Source organism: Antechinus flavipes, chromosome 3 (genome assembly GCF_016432865.1).
Source record: "Antechinus flavipes isolate AdamAnt ecotype Samford, QLD, Australia chromosome 3, AdamAnt_v2, whole genome shotgun sequence".
Classification (NCBI taxonomy): domain Eukaryota; kingdom Metazoa; phylum Chordata; class Mammalia; order Dasyuromorphia; family Dasyuridae; genus Antechinus; species Antechinus flavipes.
In genome coordinates this window covers 296,661,043-296,676,568 of record NC_067400.1, presented here as the reverse complement: position 1 = coordinate 296,676,568, position 15,526 = coordinate 296,661,043, and the positions used below count along the sequence as shown (strand labels likewise).

The 15,526-nt window shown below is 32.4% G+C and overlaps 1 protein-coding gene across 4 annotated transcripts in view; it reads left to right on the top strand.

The window, feature by feature from the left end:
* Nucleotides 1-15,526, top strand: part of CBLB (Cbl proto-oncogene B) — a 222,083-nt gene that overhangs the window by 156,895 nt on the left and 49,662 nt on the right. For all 4 annotated transcript variants that reach the window (XM_051985227.1, XM_051985226.1, XM_051985224.1 and 1 more), the window contains exon 13: nt 11,803-11,897. In XM_051985227.1, coding sequence (XP_051841187.1) covers nt 11,803-11,897 — 95 coding nt within the window. The remainder of the gene's footprint in view (nt 1-11,802; nt 11,898-15,526) is intronic.

Here is a 15,526-nt window from a genome sequence, read left to right as displayed (position 1 = left end):
CGTGTGACAATAATGATTTTAAGTGGAATTTTTAAGTCATTAGCATCAGTGAATATTGATGCAATAGTAATAAAAGCCTGTCTAAAAACCCACAATAACTTATCATTAGAATTGTTTGTTAAGATCACGTTAGATTCATATCAGGGATGCAAGGATAATTCTAGGCTAAGAAAATATTGGTTTTGATTTTTTGGTGGAGGTTTTTTGGGGTTTGTTTGTTTGTTTTTTAGCCAAACTTTTTATTTCATTGATCTAGTGAATTCTCATAAAGAAATATATATATCAGTGCAGATCAGCATCTGCTCTGCTATTTATAGTCGTAAAGAATTGTCTTAAGACACAGAGAAGTAAAGTAACTTGCCAGGACCGCTTAGCTAATGTATTTCAGAAGCACAGGCACATCTTCCTAATGCCAGAGTCATTTTCTTATCAGCTACACTGTTCTATTAGTTGTTGCTATCAAGAAAATTCATTAATAATAGGAATTAAAACAAAAACCATAATTTTGGTGTAAATCAAAACCAAAAAAAACATAATTTTGGTGTAACCTTTTTAAATTTATGTTGAACTAAAATCATTGACACGAAATTTTTTTTCATAGGGAAAATTGATCTAAATTTGTAAACACTTTTTTTAATAAAGGGAAATTTTTACAGCTTTCCCATTAAATTCAAGATTAAAGCTAGGATGCTCCCTCATCATTATTCACAATATGTAAGAATTTGAATAGGACCTTAGTAGCCATCCAAGCTAATCCTGTTATTTCATAGTTGAGAAAAGTAAGGCGCATAAAGGTTAAATAAATTGCCCAGTTACACAGCTAATCAGTGTCTGGTACCAAATTTGAACCCTACCTTTGTCCAGTGTCCCATCCACTATATCATATCGCCTCTTATTCTAATTATCAGAAATGTTACTATAGCAACCAGTCAGGATAAAGAAATTCAGGAAATAAAAATTGGTTAAGGAACAAAAATAGATTGTTTTAGAAAAACTGTGGAAAGAGAGCATGATATTTTTTCAAGAAGACCACAACCATCTCTGACACATGCTAGTCATGTGATCTTAAGGAATTTTTTGATTTAACATTTCAATTTCACCTCAGGAAACTACACTTAAGGTATAGGTTGTAGAACAGTTGCTGATGTTCTTTGGTAAAAGAAGATGTCATCTAAATCTCCCTATTCTGATGAAATCACAGCTCATGAAATAAGTATATCTTGTTTACTTAGAAAATCCCAAAGAATCCTCTGAGAAGAAAGGTAATAAGTAATAAAATAGTAGAATATAAAATAATCCACAAGAATAACCAGCATGTTTTATGGGGAAAATGCTAGGAAGAAATAAAACTTAAACAAATTTTAAATAAATTTGTTATCTGAATGTGCCAGAACAAAGAGAAGGCATTTCTTTGTTTTCTACATACATAATAATATTATTATTATTATTACTGGGTTTTAGGTTTTTATAGAAAAATATAGTATAAGCTAAATAACTGGAAAATATTCAGCATATATGACTAGTTTATACTAGTGTAGTAAAGGTGATATTGCTGGCTAAATTAAGCTCTATGTTCAAATTTAAACATCAATGGATATTTTATAAAATTGTTTATAACAGTAACAAAATTCACGTGAAGAGACAAAATTAACAGCATCAAGAAAAATAATGAAGTATTTGGGGAAAAAAAGAGATAAATGCTATTATAGAGCTAAAATTATAGATCAGCCATCATCAAAAATAACTAATGTCACATTTTTAAAAGAATGGAAAGCTAGTTCACTGAAATTGATTGCATGGGCATGATTTATGTATGGTTCTGATTTTTTTTTTAAATCCAAGAACAAAACTTATATAGGGTAAAGGTATACATTGGAAAGTCAGTTCAGACTATGATCTTTCTCAAATTACACTAACTACTAAGTAACTACAATTTGCATTTTTTTTAAAAAAGATACCTCATAATAATAAAGGGGAATAGATTTTATCTTTTATATATATGTATATGGACATATATTTTAAAATTTATAAAACTTTTAAGTTTTTGCATGGTTAACAATAACTGTTAGAATATGAAATAAGGATGTGGAGTAAAACCAGGTCTTTTCATTAGCTATCTCTGGCAAAATCGATATTAATTGATAGAATTAATTGATAGATAAAAGAATGTTATATTGAATTGTTCAATATCACATTGTTAAAATGAAAGTAACAATCCATTTCTTTTCAAAACTACCAATGTGAAGTTTTTAAAAGTTCAAAATTACTGAACAAAAATTTTTAAAAATGGAAAAAATTCCTGGCATATCATTTTACTTCAAATCTGTAAAGATGGTTTTTAGTTAAAAAAAAAAATAGATAGATAGATAAGGCTATGGTAGAAGTGTATTTATTCAGTATTGGGGGAATCAGTGAGGCCTCAAATTTATTTATCCCATTTTTTTCTTACAACAGTACTGCCATTTGATTAATATACCTTTGGGGGCATAAGCAAGAGAAAGAAAATGAAGAACATGGGGAAGGAAGGAATTGGAGGGAGAAAATAAAGGAGAAAGACAGTGTGAAAGGGAAACTCGTGGTAGAGCTATTTGTAATGACAGGTAGTTAAGGAACTCAAGGATTAGTTAAGCTAGTTAAGGAAATCAAGAATTGCTTAATAAAATATTATATGTGAATGCAGAGCAGTATTTTAGTGCCATAAACACTGAGGAATATCAAGAAATTTTTAAAAATGTATGAAGTAATATAGAGCCAAAGAAGGCAGATCCAAGTATGTATCTGCCACGTTGTTGTTTCAATTATTTTCCAGTTGTGTCTGATTCTTTATGATCCCATTTAGGGTTTTCTTGGCAAAGCTACTGGGATTATCTGCTATTTTCTTCTCCAATTCATTTTACAGATTAGGAAACTGAGGCAAATTGGGGTGACTTGCCCAAAGTCACACAGCTAGTGTATCTCAGGCCAGATGTGAATTCAGAAAATTATACCTTGCTACTCCATCCATTGTGCTACCTAGCTGAATACAATATGTTATAAATGAAGATATTTGACTTTCAGTTGCTTTTTTAGTCATATCCACTTCTTTGGTGACTCCTTTTGGGGGTTTTCTTGGCAGAGATATTGGTGTAGTTTGCCATTTCCTTTTCCAGCTCATTTTACAGATGAAGAAACTGAGGCAAACTGAGAGTTAGCAACTTACTAGTCACAGCCAGTAAGTATCTGAGGCCCGATTTGAACTCATGAATGGGAGTCTTCCTGATTACAGACCCAGGATTTTATACTGCTACATAGCTGTCCCTAAATGAAGACATTATCCAGCAATAAAAATTATATTAAACTTCCCTTCTTTTAACGGACAATAAATATAGTGGACCATTTCATATCCTGCTAGGTTTTTGTTTGTTTGTTTGTTTTTATTAATACCCTGTGAGGAAGAATTCTTTAGAGTTTGTTAACATGTTTATCTTTATATAAAAGGAGTTAAATTTGCCACAAACATGCCCACCAAATTGGATCTCTCTCCCTTCTCCCCATGCCCGGGTTCCACACTTAGATTTTATAATGAGTGTGCATTTTGCAAAACAAATGGATATACACTGGATTAAGCTTAGGCTATAAGAAAGCCTCATGTATCTCCAAGTCCTATGGAGAACTATGTGCACTAACAAGCAGCTAAAACTTCTCTGAGAAAAATGAACCAAAATGAAATGGTACCTTTATATTAAAAAAAAAAAAAAAAGATAAAACACACTCAGTGGGAGCAATATGCCAAGGAACCCACAATATAACACCATTTGTAATCACATGAAGAACAACCTGGGCTGACCCTTCACCAGAATCTACAGAAGTGCAGAGGGAAGGATAGGCTTTCTAATATCCTTTCAGTCTTTTCTTCTGAGAAAGGTAAGAAAATATCCTTGACACTTTGCTCAAGTAGGAGAATCTTTCTTTATTGAAAACTGTTCTTTTTGGTCTTTTTGCTGGCAAGAAAGAATTCTAAGTCCCTTCTAAACTAAGTAAAAATGAACCAAATAAATTCCTGAAGCCTCCTGAGTTGAAGGTGTGTGAGTCAGGCATAAAATACCCTAGAAAACTTTGTCTATTTCTTCATGCCCCTGGGTAAATACCTTGAAATAGAGGCTATAATTATAAAAATTAGGATTACTCCCTTTCACTAAATTCTCTCATGTACTCATGAAATTCTCTAGTTCTTGGATCATGATAAGTCTGATCTTATATCTGATTCATGTTTTTCTTGCTAATTTTAAAGTTCTTTGAGGTTTTGTTTTTGTTTGTTTCTAATTTTTTTCTTTTCTAACCTACATGAAAAACATGTTTGCTTCTGAAATCGTTTTCAGTATTATTGGAAACATGAAAACTTTTTTCCTCTATTCCCTCTATGTCAACAGCTTTACTCCTCAGTATACTTGATAACTTAAACCTATTTTCATTTATGGGTTATATTCACTTGAGATTTTTTGTTTTAAGGCATTACTTGATGTTGCTTGTAGTGAAAATTACTTTTCATTATTTCTCTGCAACTGTTCTAAGATTTTGCTATGAAAGTGCATTTGAAATTTCTTTTTACTACATATTTTGGTGCTTTAGCGTGTTTTCTTTGGGGAGTTATTTGGAAGCTAGTGTTTCAGTGAAGTATTTCAAATATTTCTATAAGAAAAGGGACAGCCTGTCAGAAAATAAATATGAGTATGGAGATTTTTGTTTTCAATCATTGGTATGAATATAGAGCTTTGAATTATTTTTGTATTTTGAATTTTTTTGATTTTTGATTTTTTGTTCTTCTAGGGGAAAAACATTTCTATGAAATATATTCTTTATTTCAGGAGGGGATGTGAAGGTCTGAAACTCTGAAAAAGATGTGCTTGAATCAGAGAGCACTTAAGACTAATTACCTATTCTATATGGGACAATGACTATTAGCATATGTTTGGATACATGCTCTTCTTACAGTTGATGCTGGGTCAATGTTTGGTGTAAAAATAATCATAGGCAAGGATTAGAGGGATGAGGTGGAGAGAAGTTGGTGACTTTGGACTCCAGAATCCAGGATACATCATTGGCAAGCCTGTGGCAGTTTGCCTGTTTCTTTCACTTCTCCCCCTAAAGACCAAGGATTTTTACTTATCCTGACTCTGGCTGATCCTGAGGCCTCAAGGAAGCTAGCTCAGGCTTAACAAGAGGGTATGGGGGGGGAGGAAAAGAAAGTGGGGGAGGGTGACAAAGAGAGGGAGAGAAGGAGAGAGAGAGAAAAGAGAGTATATGTGTGGTCCTCTGGAGAGACAGACTAATTTAGCCTGATTTTTTTAGACAGAAATCACAGAAGTTGCTCATAAATCTTCAGGGTATAACTAGACTTAATTTAGAGGAGCAACTTTTATAAGTATCTCAAAAAAGAAGCACTTTAGTCTCCTAAGGAATACAAAGAAGTATCCATTTACACCGTCCCAATACAGAAAAAAACAAGTTGTTAACAATTCCTTTTCCTAAGCTTGTCTTGTAGAGGCAACTAAAATGATTTTAGATTTAATGAAATGTACAGAGAAACATGAAGTTCAGGATAATGCAACATTAACAAAAACCAGAAAAAAGTAATATTATCCTATTGAAAATATTTGCCATAGACATTTTCTTAAATACACCAGCAGATATTTAATCATTTTTTTTCCATTTACTTATTTCAGCAGACATGTTAAACTTGGACTTTTCATGTTCTGAATAGCATTAGGCATTTTAGCTTTTATTTATTGGAAACTAATAAATTTCTTAGTTTGGGGTTCTTAGTTAACTGATGGCAGTTAACATATTGCAAAAGATGAACATTTTTACATTTTTGAGCTTTTATATTATTAAATAACTAGAATGAAGGGGAGAAATGTCCATGTATCAAATTCAGCCACTTTAACTATGAAAAGTGAGGACACTCTGTCAAATATATTTATTTAATACTTTGTGCTAGTGTGTGAGAGGCAGAGGTCCGGGCTTAGAATCTCTTTCCATGATTTAATGTTTTTGTGACCTTGAGCAACTCAATTAATCTCCAGAGGTATAAATTTTCTCATATATAAAATAAAAGCATTAGACTAAATAACCTTTGAGGTCTGTTCCAGGGCTAATGTGATAATCTTCTTACTGTTAAGACGCTATTTTAATTGTTACAAAATATAGAAAAGGGATAAAAAAGAGTCTTTGCCTTCAATGTGCATTAATATTACCAAAAAGATGTGGTACCATCTACATAAATTTATAACTGGAAATACAAGTTGTCATGCTATGAATGAATTTATGGTAGAAATAGATTGTTTGGAGCATGCTCTTAAAAAAACAAAATGTGATTTCATCAATGTGGAAAATTTAAATACTAAGAAAAGTTTCTCTACCAGTGCAGATTGGCAGCTGATCAGTTTAGAATGATCTGATATTAAGAGATTGACCTGTGCCACTGAGTAATTAGTTCCTTGACTAAGGATACACATATTGGAGGTCAATGATGAACCAGGCCATCCAAACATTTAGAAACAATTGGTGGATGTTGTGCTATACAGTTAGGAATAATGCATTCACCTTTGAAAGGTAAGTATTCTCTGTGTGCCCATGAATAAGTTCCCTCACTTATTTCTCAAAGTGATTTAGCTATGATAAGAATTAATGCCCATATGAATTATTTCTGTGAAGAATTAAGAGTAATTTCTAAATGGTGCAGAGAAAGATTTGCTGTTATTCAGCCTGTTCCCTGTTTACTTAATGTAAAAGATAATAGCATTTTTAATACCACAGTGGGTAAGGATCTTAAAATGCTGTTTCAGACAGAATCTCAGTACATTTATATATGGTTCACTTATACATAATAAGTTTTTGTAAGCACACATACATAATGAAAAGCATGTTGAAGTGATTTCTTTAACCATAGCACAGGCTGTACTTTCTGACATGGATCATTCTATAAATTATAGTTCAGAGATTTGAAGCTTTTCATATCATATAAGAGCTTTTTCCCCCTTTATGATAAAGAAATTGCCTTTTAATGTTATATGATAAAGATTTAATACAGTTTCAGATAAGGAAGAGAAAAAATTAAAGCTATTTAACTAATTTTCTAGGTAATGAATACACCCTTTCCCCAAATGTTTACATATAAAATATACCCCTCCCTATACACACACATCATTTCTGCTACTGTTAAACAAGAAATAATGATCTAGGGTTTGGAAAAAAACCCATTATAATACATATTTATAAATAGATACATGCACAGTTTTAAAAAGTGTGCCCTATGAATTGGTCTACTAATTCCAGACTTCAATTTGGAATAATATCCCCAAAATCAGTGCTTTCACCCATTCAATTCACTGCTAGGCATATATTCCTAAAGTGATTAAAGAGAGGGTAAAAAGACCAATATGTTCAGAAATATTTTAATATCTTTTTTTGGGTTAAAAGAACTGTTACCTAAAGATGTATCTTGCACTTCTGGAATTGCTCAATAAATTATTTTATATGAATGTAATGTACTATTATTTCACCATAAGAAGTAAAAAACTGGCTGCAGTCAGAGAAATATGAGAAAATTTATATTCATTACTAGAAAATGAAATGAGTAGAACTCAGAAAACAATATTGAAAAAGCAATATTTAAACTTAAGTTTGAAGCACAAGAAGTAATTGTTTGCAGTGTCTAGTCATATTTCCAGAGGATCACTAGATCCTCTGGATAAAGCAGTGCTACTCATCTTTGAAAGTGGGATGATTGACTTGAGATGCAGAATAAAATAGTTTCCCCTATAGCTAATGTAGGGATTTGTTTTGCTAATTTGTTACAAGGATTCTTTTTTATTTTGAGTGGGATGGAGGTATAGTGGAGGGAGATAGGTCCAGAAATAGAGATGCAAAAAAGAAAAGTCTCCTCTAAGTATTTTAATATACAAAAGAGAGCAGAAGAAAGTTCAAATGAAAGCAAAAAGGACAGCCTTGAAGCTAACATTTTGAATTTATTATATTCTGTTGTGTTTTTTAAGCAAGTTTTATGCATTAGAGATGTGCAGTTTTTTATGTAAAGATGTTCATGTTTGTTGATGTTCAGAATAATTAAAAAATAAAATTATTGAGAAAAACTGATACCTTCCTACCACTTCTTTTATTTCGTATTGCTTTATTGTCAAGTTAAAGTGATCATAAATAATTGCTTGTGTTTTGCTTAGTAAATATAAAGAGAGAGAGAGAGAGAGAGAGAGAGAGAGAGAACATACTTTGAACATTTTTTTTTCTTCTTGAATAGTCTTTCTTCTAGGTTTTCATGACTGCTCTTTCTTGGTTCTAACCTCCTTGTCTAACTGTTGCTTCTGGATACCATCTTCAGTATCATGGATTATAACTTTATATGTACCCCAAAATATTGCCCTGAATGCTCTTCTTTCATTCTATTGATTCTCACTTTGTGACCTTAACTCCCTTGAGTTCAATTACCATCTCTATATAAATTAATTCAATATCTATATATCCAGGTTGAATCCTTCCTGAGCTTTAGTCTGATATCATGAAGTAAGTATGTGACATTTCAAGCTGAGTGATCCATAAATATCTCAAACTCTACTTAACTCATTAATATTCCTCCAAACCTACTCTATTTTTGAACTTCCCAGTTTCTTTCAGGAAAATCACCATCCTTGAAATCTTCCAGGTTTACAAACACTATGTTATTATGTATTCCCTCCTTTCCCTCACTCCATGTGTCCAGTTACTGAATCTTGTTTCCACATCTCTTGCCTCTGCCCCCTTCTAAATATGCACACTATATAGTTGAATACCTGATCACATCTCTACTAAACTATTGCAGAAATCTCCTACTTTATTTCCAACCTTTAAATCTCTCCCCACTGAAATTCATCTTCCGTAGAAGAGCCAAAGTGATCAATGATAGACAGAAGCAGCTACACCCAAAGAAAGAATACTGGGAAATGAATGTAAACTATTTGCATTTTTGTTTTTCTTCCCGGGTTATTTTTATCTTCTGAATCCAATTCTTCCTGTGCAACAAGAAAACTGTTCAGTTCTGCATACATATATTGTAGCTAGGATATACTGCAACATATTTTATATATATAGGACTGCTTGCCATCTAGGGAAGGGGGTGGAGGGAGGGAGGGGGAAAATCAGAACAGAAGTGAGTGCAAGGGATAATGTTGTAAAAAATTATCCTGGCATGGGTTCTATCAATAAAAAGTTATTATAAAATAAAATAAATTTTTAAAAAAACACCATGCATACATATTGTGATCCACACTAAACTGTAATAAGTTCCGTGAAAACCAGGACTGTTGTTTTTTCTCCTTTGTAGCTTTAGTACTTCACACACTACCTACTACATTCTATGTGATTAAACAGTGCTTAGTAACTGATTGTATGTGTGTATAAATATATTCATATTTAGATAGAATGATTTAGATAAAGAAAAAAAATCATGCTAGTCCATTTTTTTTTCTTAGCATATTCCTTACTGAGAACTAACTTTCTTTTCAATTTAAATTTGTGCTGAGAAAAACTTTATCTTAATTTGAATTTTAGCAAGTATACTGTGTAAACAAATCCAGAGGAAGACCTTTTATACTCATTTAAATGTGATATTTGTTAATCAAGATGACAAACTATTGGTTTTGAAAGAAGTGCAACTCCCACCTATTTGTTAAAAACATCTGAGATGGAATAGAATTGCTTAATAATTTTTAAAAAAAAATAATGACAGATGGTTTCAAAGAAACATGAGATGGTGATTTCTATGAACTAATATAGAGTGAAATGAACAGAAACAGAACAATTTATACACTAAAAAAAATAAAGAAAAACAACTTTGAAAGACTTAAAGAATTTGTTTGAAAACTGGGAAAACATCTTCACAGTTAAAGGTTCTGATAAAGGCCTCATTTCCAAAATATATAGAGAACTGACTCAAATTTATAAGAAATCAAGCCATTCTCCAATTGATAAATGGTCAAAGGATATGAACAGACAATTTTCAGAGGATGAAATTGAAACTATTACCACTCATGAAAGAGTGTTCCAAATCATTATTGATCAGAGAAATGCAAATTAAGACAACTCTGAGATACCACTACACACCTGTCAGATTGGCTAAGATGACAGGAAAAAATAATGATGAATGTTGGAGGGGATGCGGGAAAACTGGGACATTGATGCATTGTTGGTGGAGTTGTGAACGAATCCAACCATTCTGGAGAGCAATATGGAATTATGCCCACAAAGTTATCAAATTGTGCATACCCTTTGATCCAGCAGTGTTTCTATTGGGCTTATATCCCAAAGAAATACTAAAGAAGGGAAAGGGACCTGTATGTGCCAAAATGTTTGTAGCAGCCCTGTTTGTAGTGGCTAGAAACTGGAAAATGAATGGATGCCCATCAATTGGAGAATGGCTGGGTAAATTGTGGTATATGAATGTTATGGAATATTATTGTTCCGTAAGAAATGACCAACAGGATGAATACAGAGAGGACTGGCGAGACTTACATGAACTGATGCTAAGTGAAATGAGCAGAACCAGGAGATCATTATACACTTCGACAACGATATTGTATGAGGACATATTTTGATGGAAGTGGATTTCTTTGACAAAGAGAAGATCTAACTCAGTTTCAATTGATAAATGATGGACAGAAGCAGCTACACCCAAAGAAAGAACACTGGGAAATGAATGTGAACTATCTGCATTTTTGTTTTTCTTCCCGGGTTATTTATACCTTCTGAATCCAGTTCTCCCTGTGCAACAAGAGAACTGTTCAGTTCTGCAAACATATATTATATCTAGGATATACTGCAACATATCCAACATATATAGGACTGCTTGCCATCTAGGAGAGGGGGTGGAGGGAGGGGAAAAATCGGAACAGAAACGAGTGCAAGGGATAATGTTGTAAAAAAAATTACCCTGGCATGGATTCTGTCAATACAAAGTAATTATTAAATAAAAATTAAAAAAAAAAAAAAAGAATTTGGTTGATACTATACTCCAATCACAGTATCAGAAAAACATGCTATCTACTTCCTGAAAGGGTAATGGATCCAAGGAGTAGAATGAGATGCTTTTCTGGACATGGCTAATGTTGATTATTATTTTTTTTTTTGCTTGATAATGCCTATTTGTTACAAGGATTGTATTTTTTTTTAATTGGGAGAGGGTTGGAGAGGGAAAGAAAAATTACCAAAAAATTTACCAAAAAGAAGAAGAAGAAAGAGAAACAGGAGGAGGAGGAGGAGGAGGAAAGATAAAGAGAAGAAAAAAGAAGAAGGAGAAGAGGAGGAGGAGAAGAGAAGAAAAGAAGGAAAAAAAACATTTTTAAGCACAAGAAAGGGAATAGAAACAAGAAAGTTTCATAAGGAAACAGGCAAGTTTTGAAAGTTAAATTCTGAATGTCTTATATACTTGTTCTAAAAAGACAAGATGAACATATTAGGGATTAGTGGTTTCATATAAAAGAAGAAAATTAGTCAAATTTATAGTTAACAAGTCCTGTCCTTCATTAATCATGTGATTTACTTTCTTGCTAATAATAATTTATTCTTAACAATAAATAAGAATCATTGAACTGGATTTGACTGTCTCCTTTTTTGTTTCAGTGGAATTTTGTAAAAACTACATAAAAATAAAGTATAAATATGAAATATTGAGTTTCACCTTTGTTAGTAATTAGCATGATTTGGCTCTAATTTTTTTTTTCAAAACACCTCCAGAAAGTAGACTATTTAAAGTAACCAGTTGTTCCATTTTTTCAGGTCTTTTCTAATGGTCACCTGGGAAGTGAAGAATATGATGTCCCTCCCCGGCTTTCCCCTCCTCTTCCAACTACATCCTTCCTTTCTAACCTAAAGTAAGTTGTATTGAGATTTGGAAATCACTTGTTAAAAATGGAAATCATTATCAGTTGCCTTTCCTCACAGTTAATATAAATAGGCAAGGAGTTACAAAATAGCCTTATAATACAGTTATGAATGGCAAATGCTAATGATTCAGATTGTTTTGATTTTAATACAAGAAAAATTACTGAGTATGATTGCATTTAGCAGAGAATGGGAAGCATAGGTTCTAAAGCAAGGGAATACTGATGAAAACTATATTTTTTGAAGATTATTTTATTCCCTAATTTGTAGACTTCATATATCTACACTTTAGTGGAACTTGAACTTTTTAAGATAAAAATAATCTTTCTAAAACACAGTTTTCACCACTACTCAATGAAATTAATGAAATTGTCATAATTAGTCTATACTTTTAGCATTCTGCTTATTAAATTTCTCTGGGGAAGTGGAGTAAAACCTTTAGGTGTGTGGGTCATTTCATTTTTATTGAACTATAATTATCTGGTTTGTAGATAAGTGAAATAAGAATTAGCAAAGTTCTCATGAAATTTATTTCATTGGCAATTTCCTAACCCATAAAATTTCCAGTGAATCTAAAACTGTCCAAGTGTATACATTTTTCCATTACCTCTTATTTTTCCCCAGAAGCAAAATGAAATTGTATTGATTAAATAGAGGAGTGTTTTAATACTGTATTTTCAACACATTGAATTTTACGTTTTCCAGTAATGAACATTTGCTGTAATCTTTTTTTATCGTAATACCAATTATAATTGGAGATTTGGTAAATTGACTTGTACATCTCATAATTGGAGACTCTAGTTCATGTTTTAGCTATTTATCCACACAATTTCTCTTTTCCTAGTTAAAAATAGTAATGTTGGCTTTTAATGGCTCAGGTGTTCTCTGTATTGAGATGACAAATGACATAATAGAAAAATCATTAGATAGGGATATAGCATTGGATCCCAATCATAGAATTTTAGATTTAGAGTTAGAAGAGACTGCAGAGATCATATACTTTTGTCCCATCATTTTACAGATTATGAAAAAGAGTCCCAGAAAGAAAAGTGACTTTCCCAAAATAGTAATTATCCAAAATTTATTATGTGGAACTCAAGCCCAGGTTCTTAGAATTCCAAATACACTACAATCCAAATGCAGTAAACATTTGTTATGGACACTGTCCTAATTGCTGGGGATACCAATAAAAAAGACAATCAAGAGTCTTATGGTCTTAAGGATGGAAAACAACACAGAAAAGGAAGCTTAAAAGGAGAAGGATAAGTGGAAAATGTTTGATGATAATGTAGTCAAAAGCAAGCAATATAACCACTGAAAATAAAGAGTTGTCTGAACTTCTAATCTCTAGCTAAATATGGACATTGAGAGGATTTTAAAAAATTATACCTCTGTCAAAAAGCACAAACAATTGAGAATCCTGATGAAGTATAAGTAATAAAGCTGATAAAATCACTGCGGTGATAAGTTCTTTGGAGAAAAGCCCAGAGCTCTTTTCCCTAAATTTGGTCCAATTCTGTCATTAAATATGTGACTCTGGACAAGTCAGATCACTTCTATGTGTTTTAGCTTTGATTTATATAAAAATGAGTTTAGATTGAATAATTGCATGAATCTCTGTTAGTTGAAGTAATCTATGAAGCTCCAAATGCATCTCACAGACCCATGTGGTTTCCTTTTCTATTGGCATGCTTTTTTCCTTCCCTCTAAGTGCTCTCAACAACTTTCCCCTACACTACTTTTGGGCTCTTGATGCAAGATTTTCTATCAAAAGCACAACATTTTGTAGAAAAACAAGAGTAATCGTAAAATCTGGGTTCTACTCAGACATTTGCTGATTCTTATTGTAAAATGTTGAATAGGTTCCATAACTTCTCTGGGATTCAGTTTCATTATATGTAAAAAGATCTTGGACTCCCTGACCTGTAAATTTCTTTCAAGTTATCTTTCTTAATATAATTATTTATCTTCAAATTTAATATAATTTTGATCATATGGTCCTGATTATTTTTGTAATTCACATTAGCTTTATTAGCTCTTTTTTTAGCCTGTTGAAATTATTAGTCATACTTAGGCATGAATATTTGATATTGAAAAAAAAAAAGCACATACTACCAACCACTCTCTCTCCCCGCTCCCTACACACACACACACACACACATATATGTGTGTGTGTATGTATATGTATACAGATAACACATACATACACACTCACCCATATACATATCTATATTATATCAGAGTGCATAGTTGGTATAGTGGATAGAACTTTTGCCTAAGTTCAAATCAAAAGTATTATTATTAAAGTCATGCCTAAGTAACAAGAAATTGGTTGTAAAATGCATAATTTTATATTTCCTCCTGACTCCCAAAGAGATTCTTTTCTTCATACTATCTATTTCATATTCCTATCCTCCTCTCAATGTCCTTTGTGGTTTTTGTAACCTAGTTTCTCTCTTCATCTTTCATCCCATATCAGTAATTGCCAATTGCATTTTTTCCCCAAATAGATTATTTCAAAGTGAACCTGACCACAGCAGAAAAAAGAATTCATCTTTTTCAGCACTGCCTACCAATCCTCCCCATCTCACCTCTTTCTCAGACACATTTTCGTTTTGGGTCCTGCCTTTTTTTTTTTTTTGATAAAACATACTCAAAACCATTTTGTCACCCCCATAATCAATAAGTTGCCAAGTTATTTTGGTTTTCCCTCTCCAATATCTCTCACTCGCCCCCTTTTTCTCCTGACATGGCCACCACGCTCATTTAGCCTACATTGCCTTCTGCCTGGGTAATTGCAAAAACCTCCTTCTTAATTGATCCACTTGTCTAGTCTTTTCTCTCTCCAGTCTGATCTCCACAAAACTGTCAAATTTTTTATTTGTAAAACACAGGTCGCTCTTGTTCAAAGAGCTTTAGTGACTTCTTATTATCTCTACAATCAGATACAAACTCTCTGTTTGGGATTTGAACCCCTTAACAATCTGGCTCCAGCTCCTTCTAGGATAATTAAATACTATTTCCCTTCATGCATGAATCCCCCATTCTAGCCAATTGGATCTAATTGCTGTTTCCTTTACATGAGATTTCGTTTCAGTGCTTTGGCTTTCCCCTACCAATAATGCATTTTCCTTCCACTAATGCCAATTAAAGTGTCTAGTAGACTACTACATAAAGTTTTTTCTTGGTAGTCTTCAATCTCCAATCCTGAAATGGTTGGGTTTGCTTTTTTTTTTTTTTTCTTTTTAATTTCTTCATTTACATAAATGTTTACCACCAGCTGAGTATAAGCTTCCTGTGGGCAGGAATTGTTTCTTTCTTCTTTTCTTTTTTTAAAATGTATCCCTAGTTCTAACTGTCATGGCTAGAATACATGGGGCTCAATAAATGGTTTTTGAATGAATACTTTTTGAGGCTTAGATGTCACTACAGGGGACCCCCACTTATCAAAAGAAATTCACAATAGTGGTGAATGAAGACTAACTAGATTTAGAGGAGAAACATTTGGAGGAATTAGAGGGAGAGAAAGTTAGTTCAAGATGTAAAATGATATAAAATAAAATATTATAAAATCCACAATATATGTGGCTAACTTTATATGTGTATTTACTCTCATCTG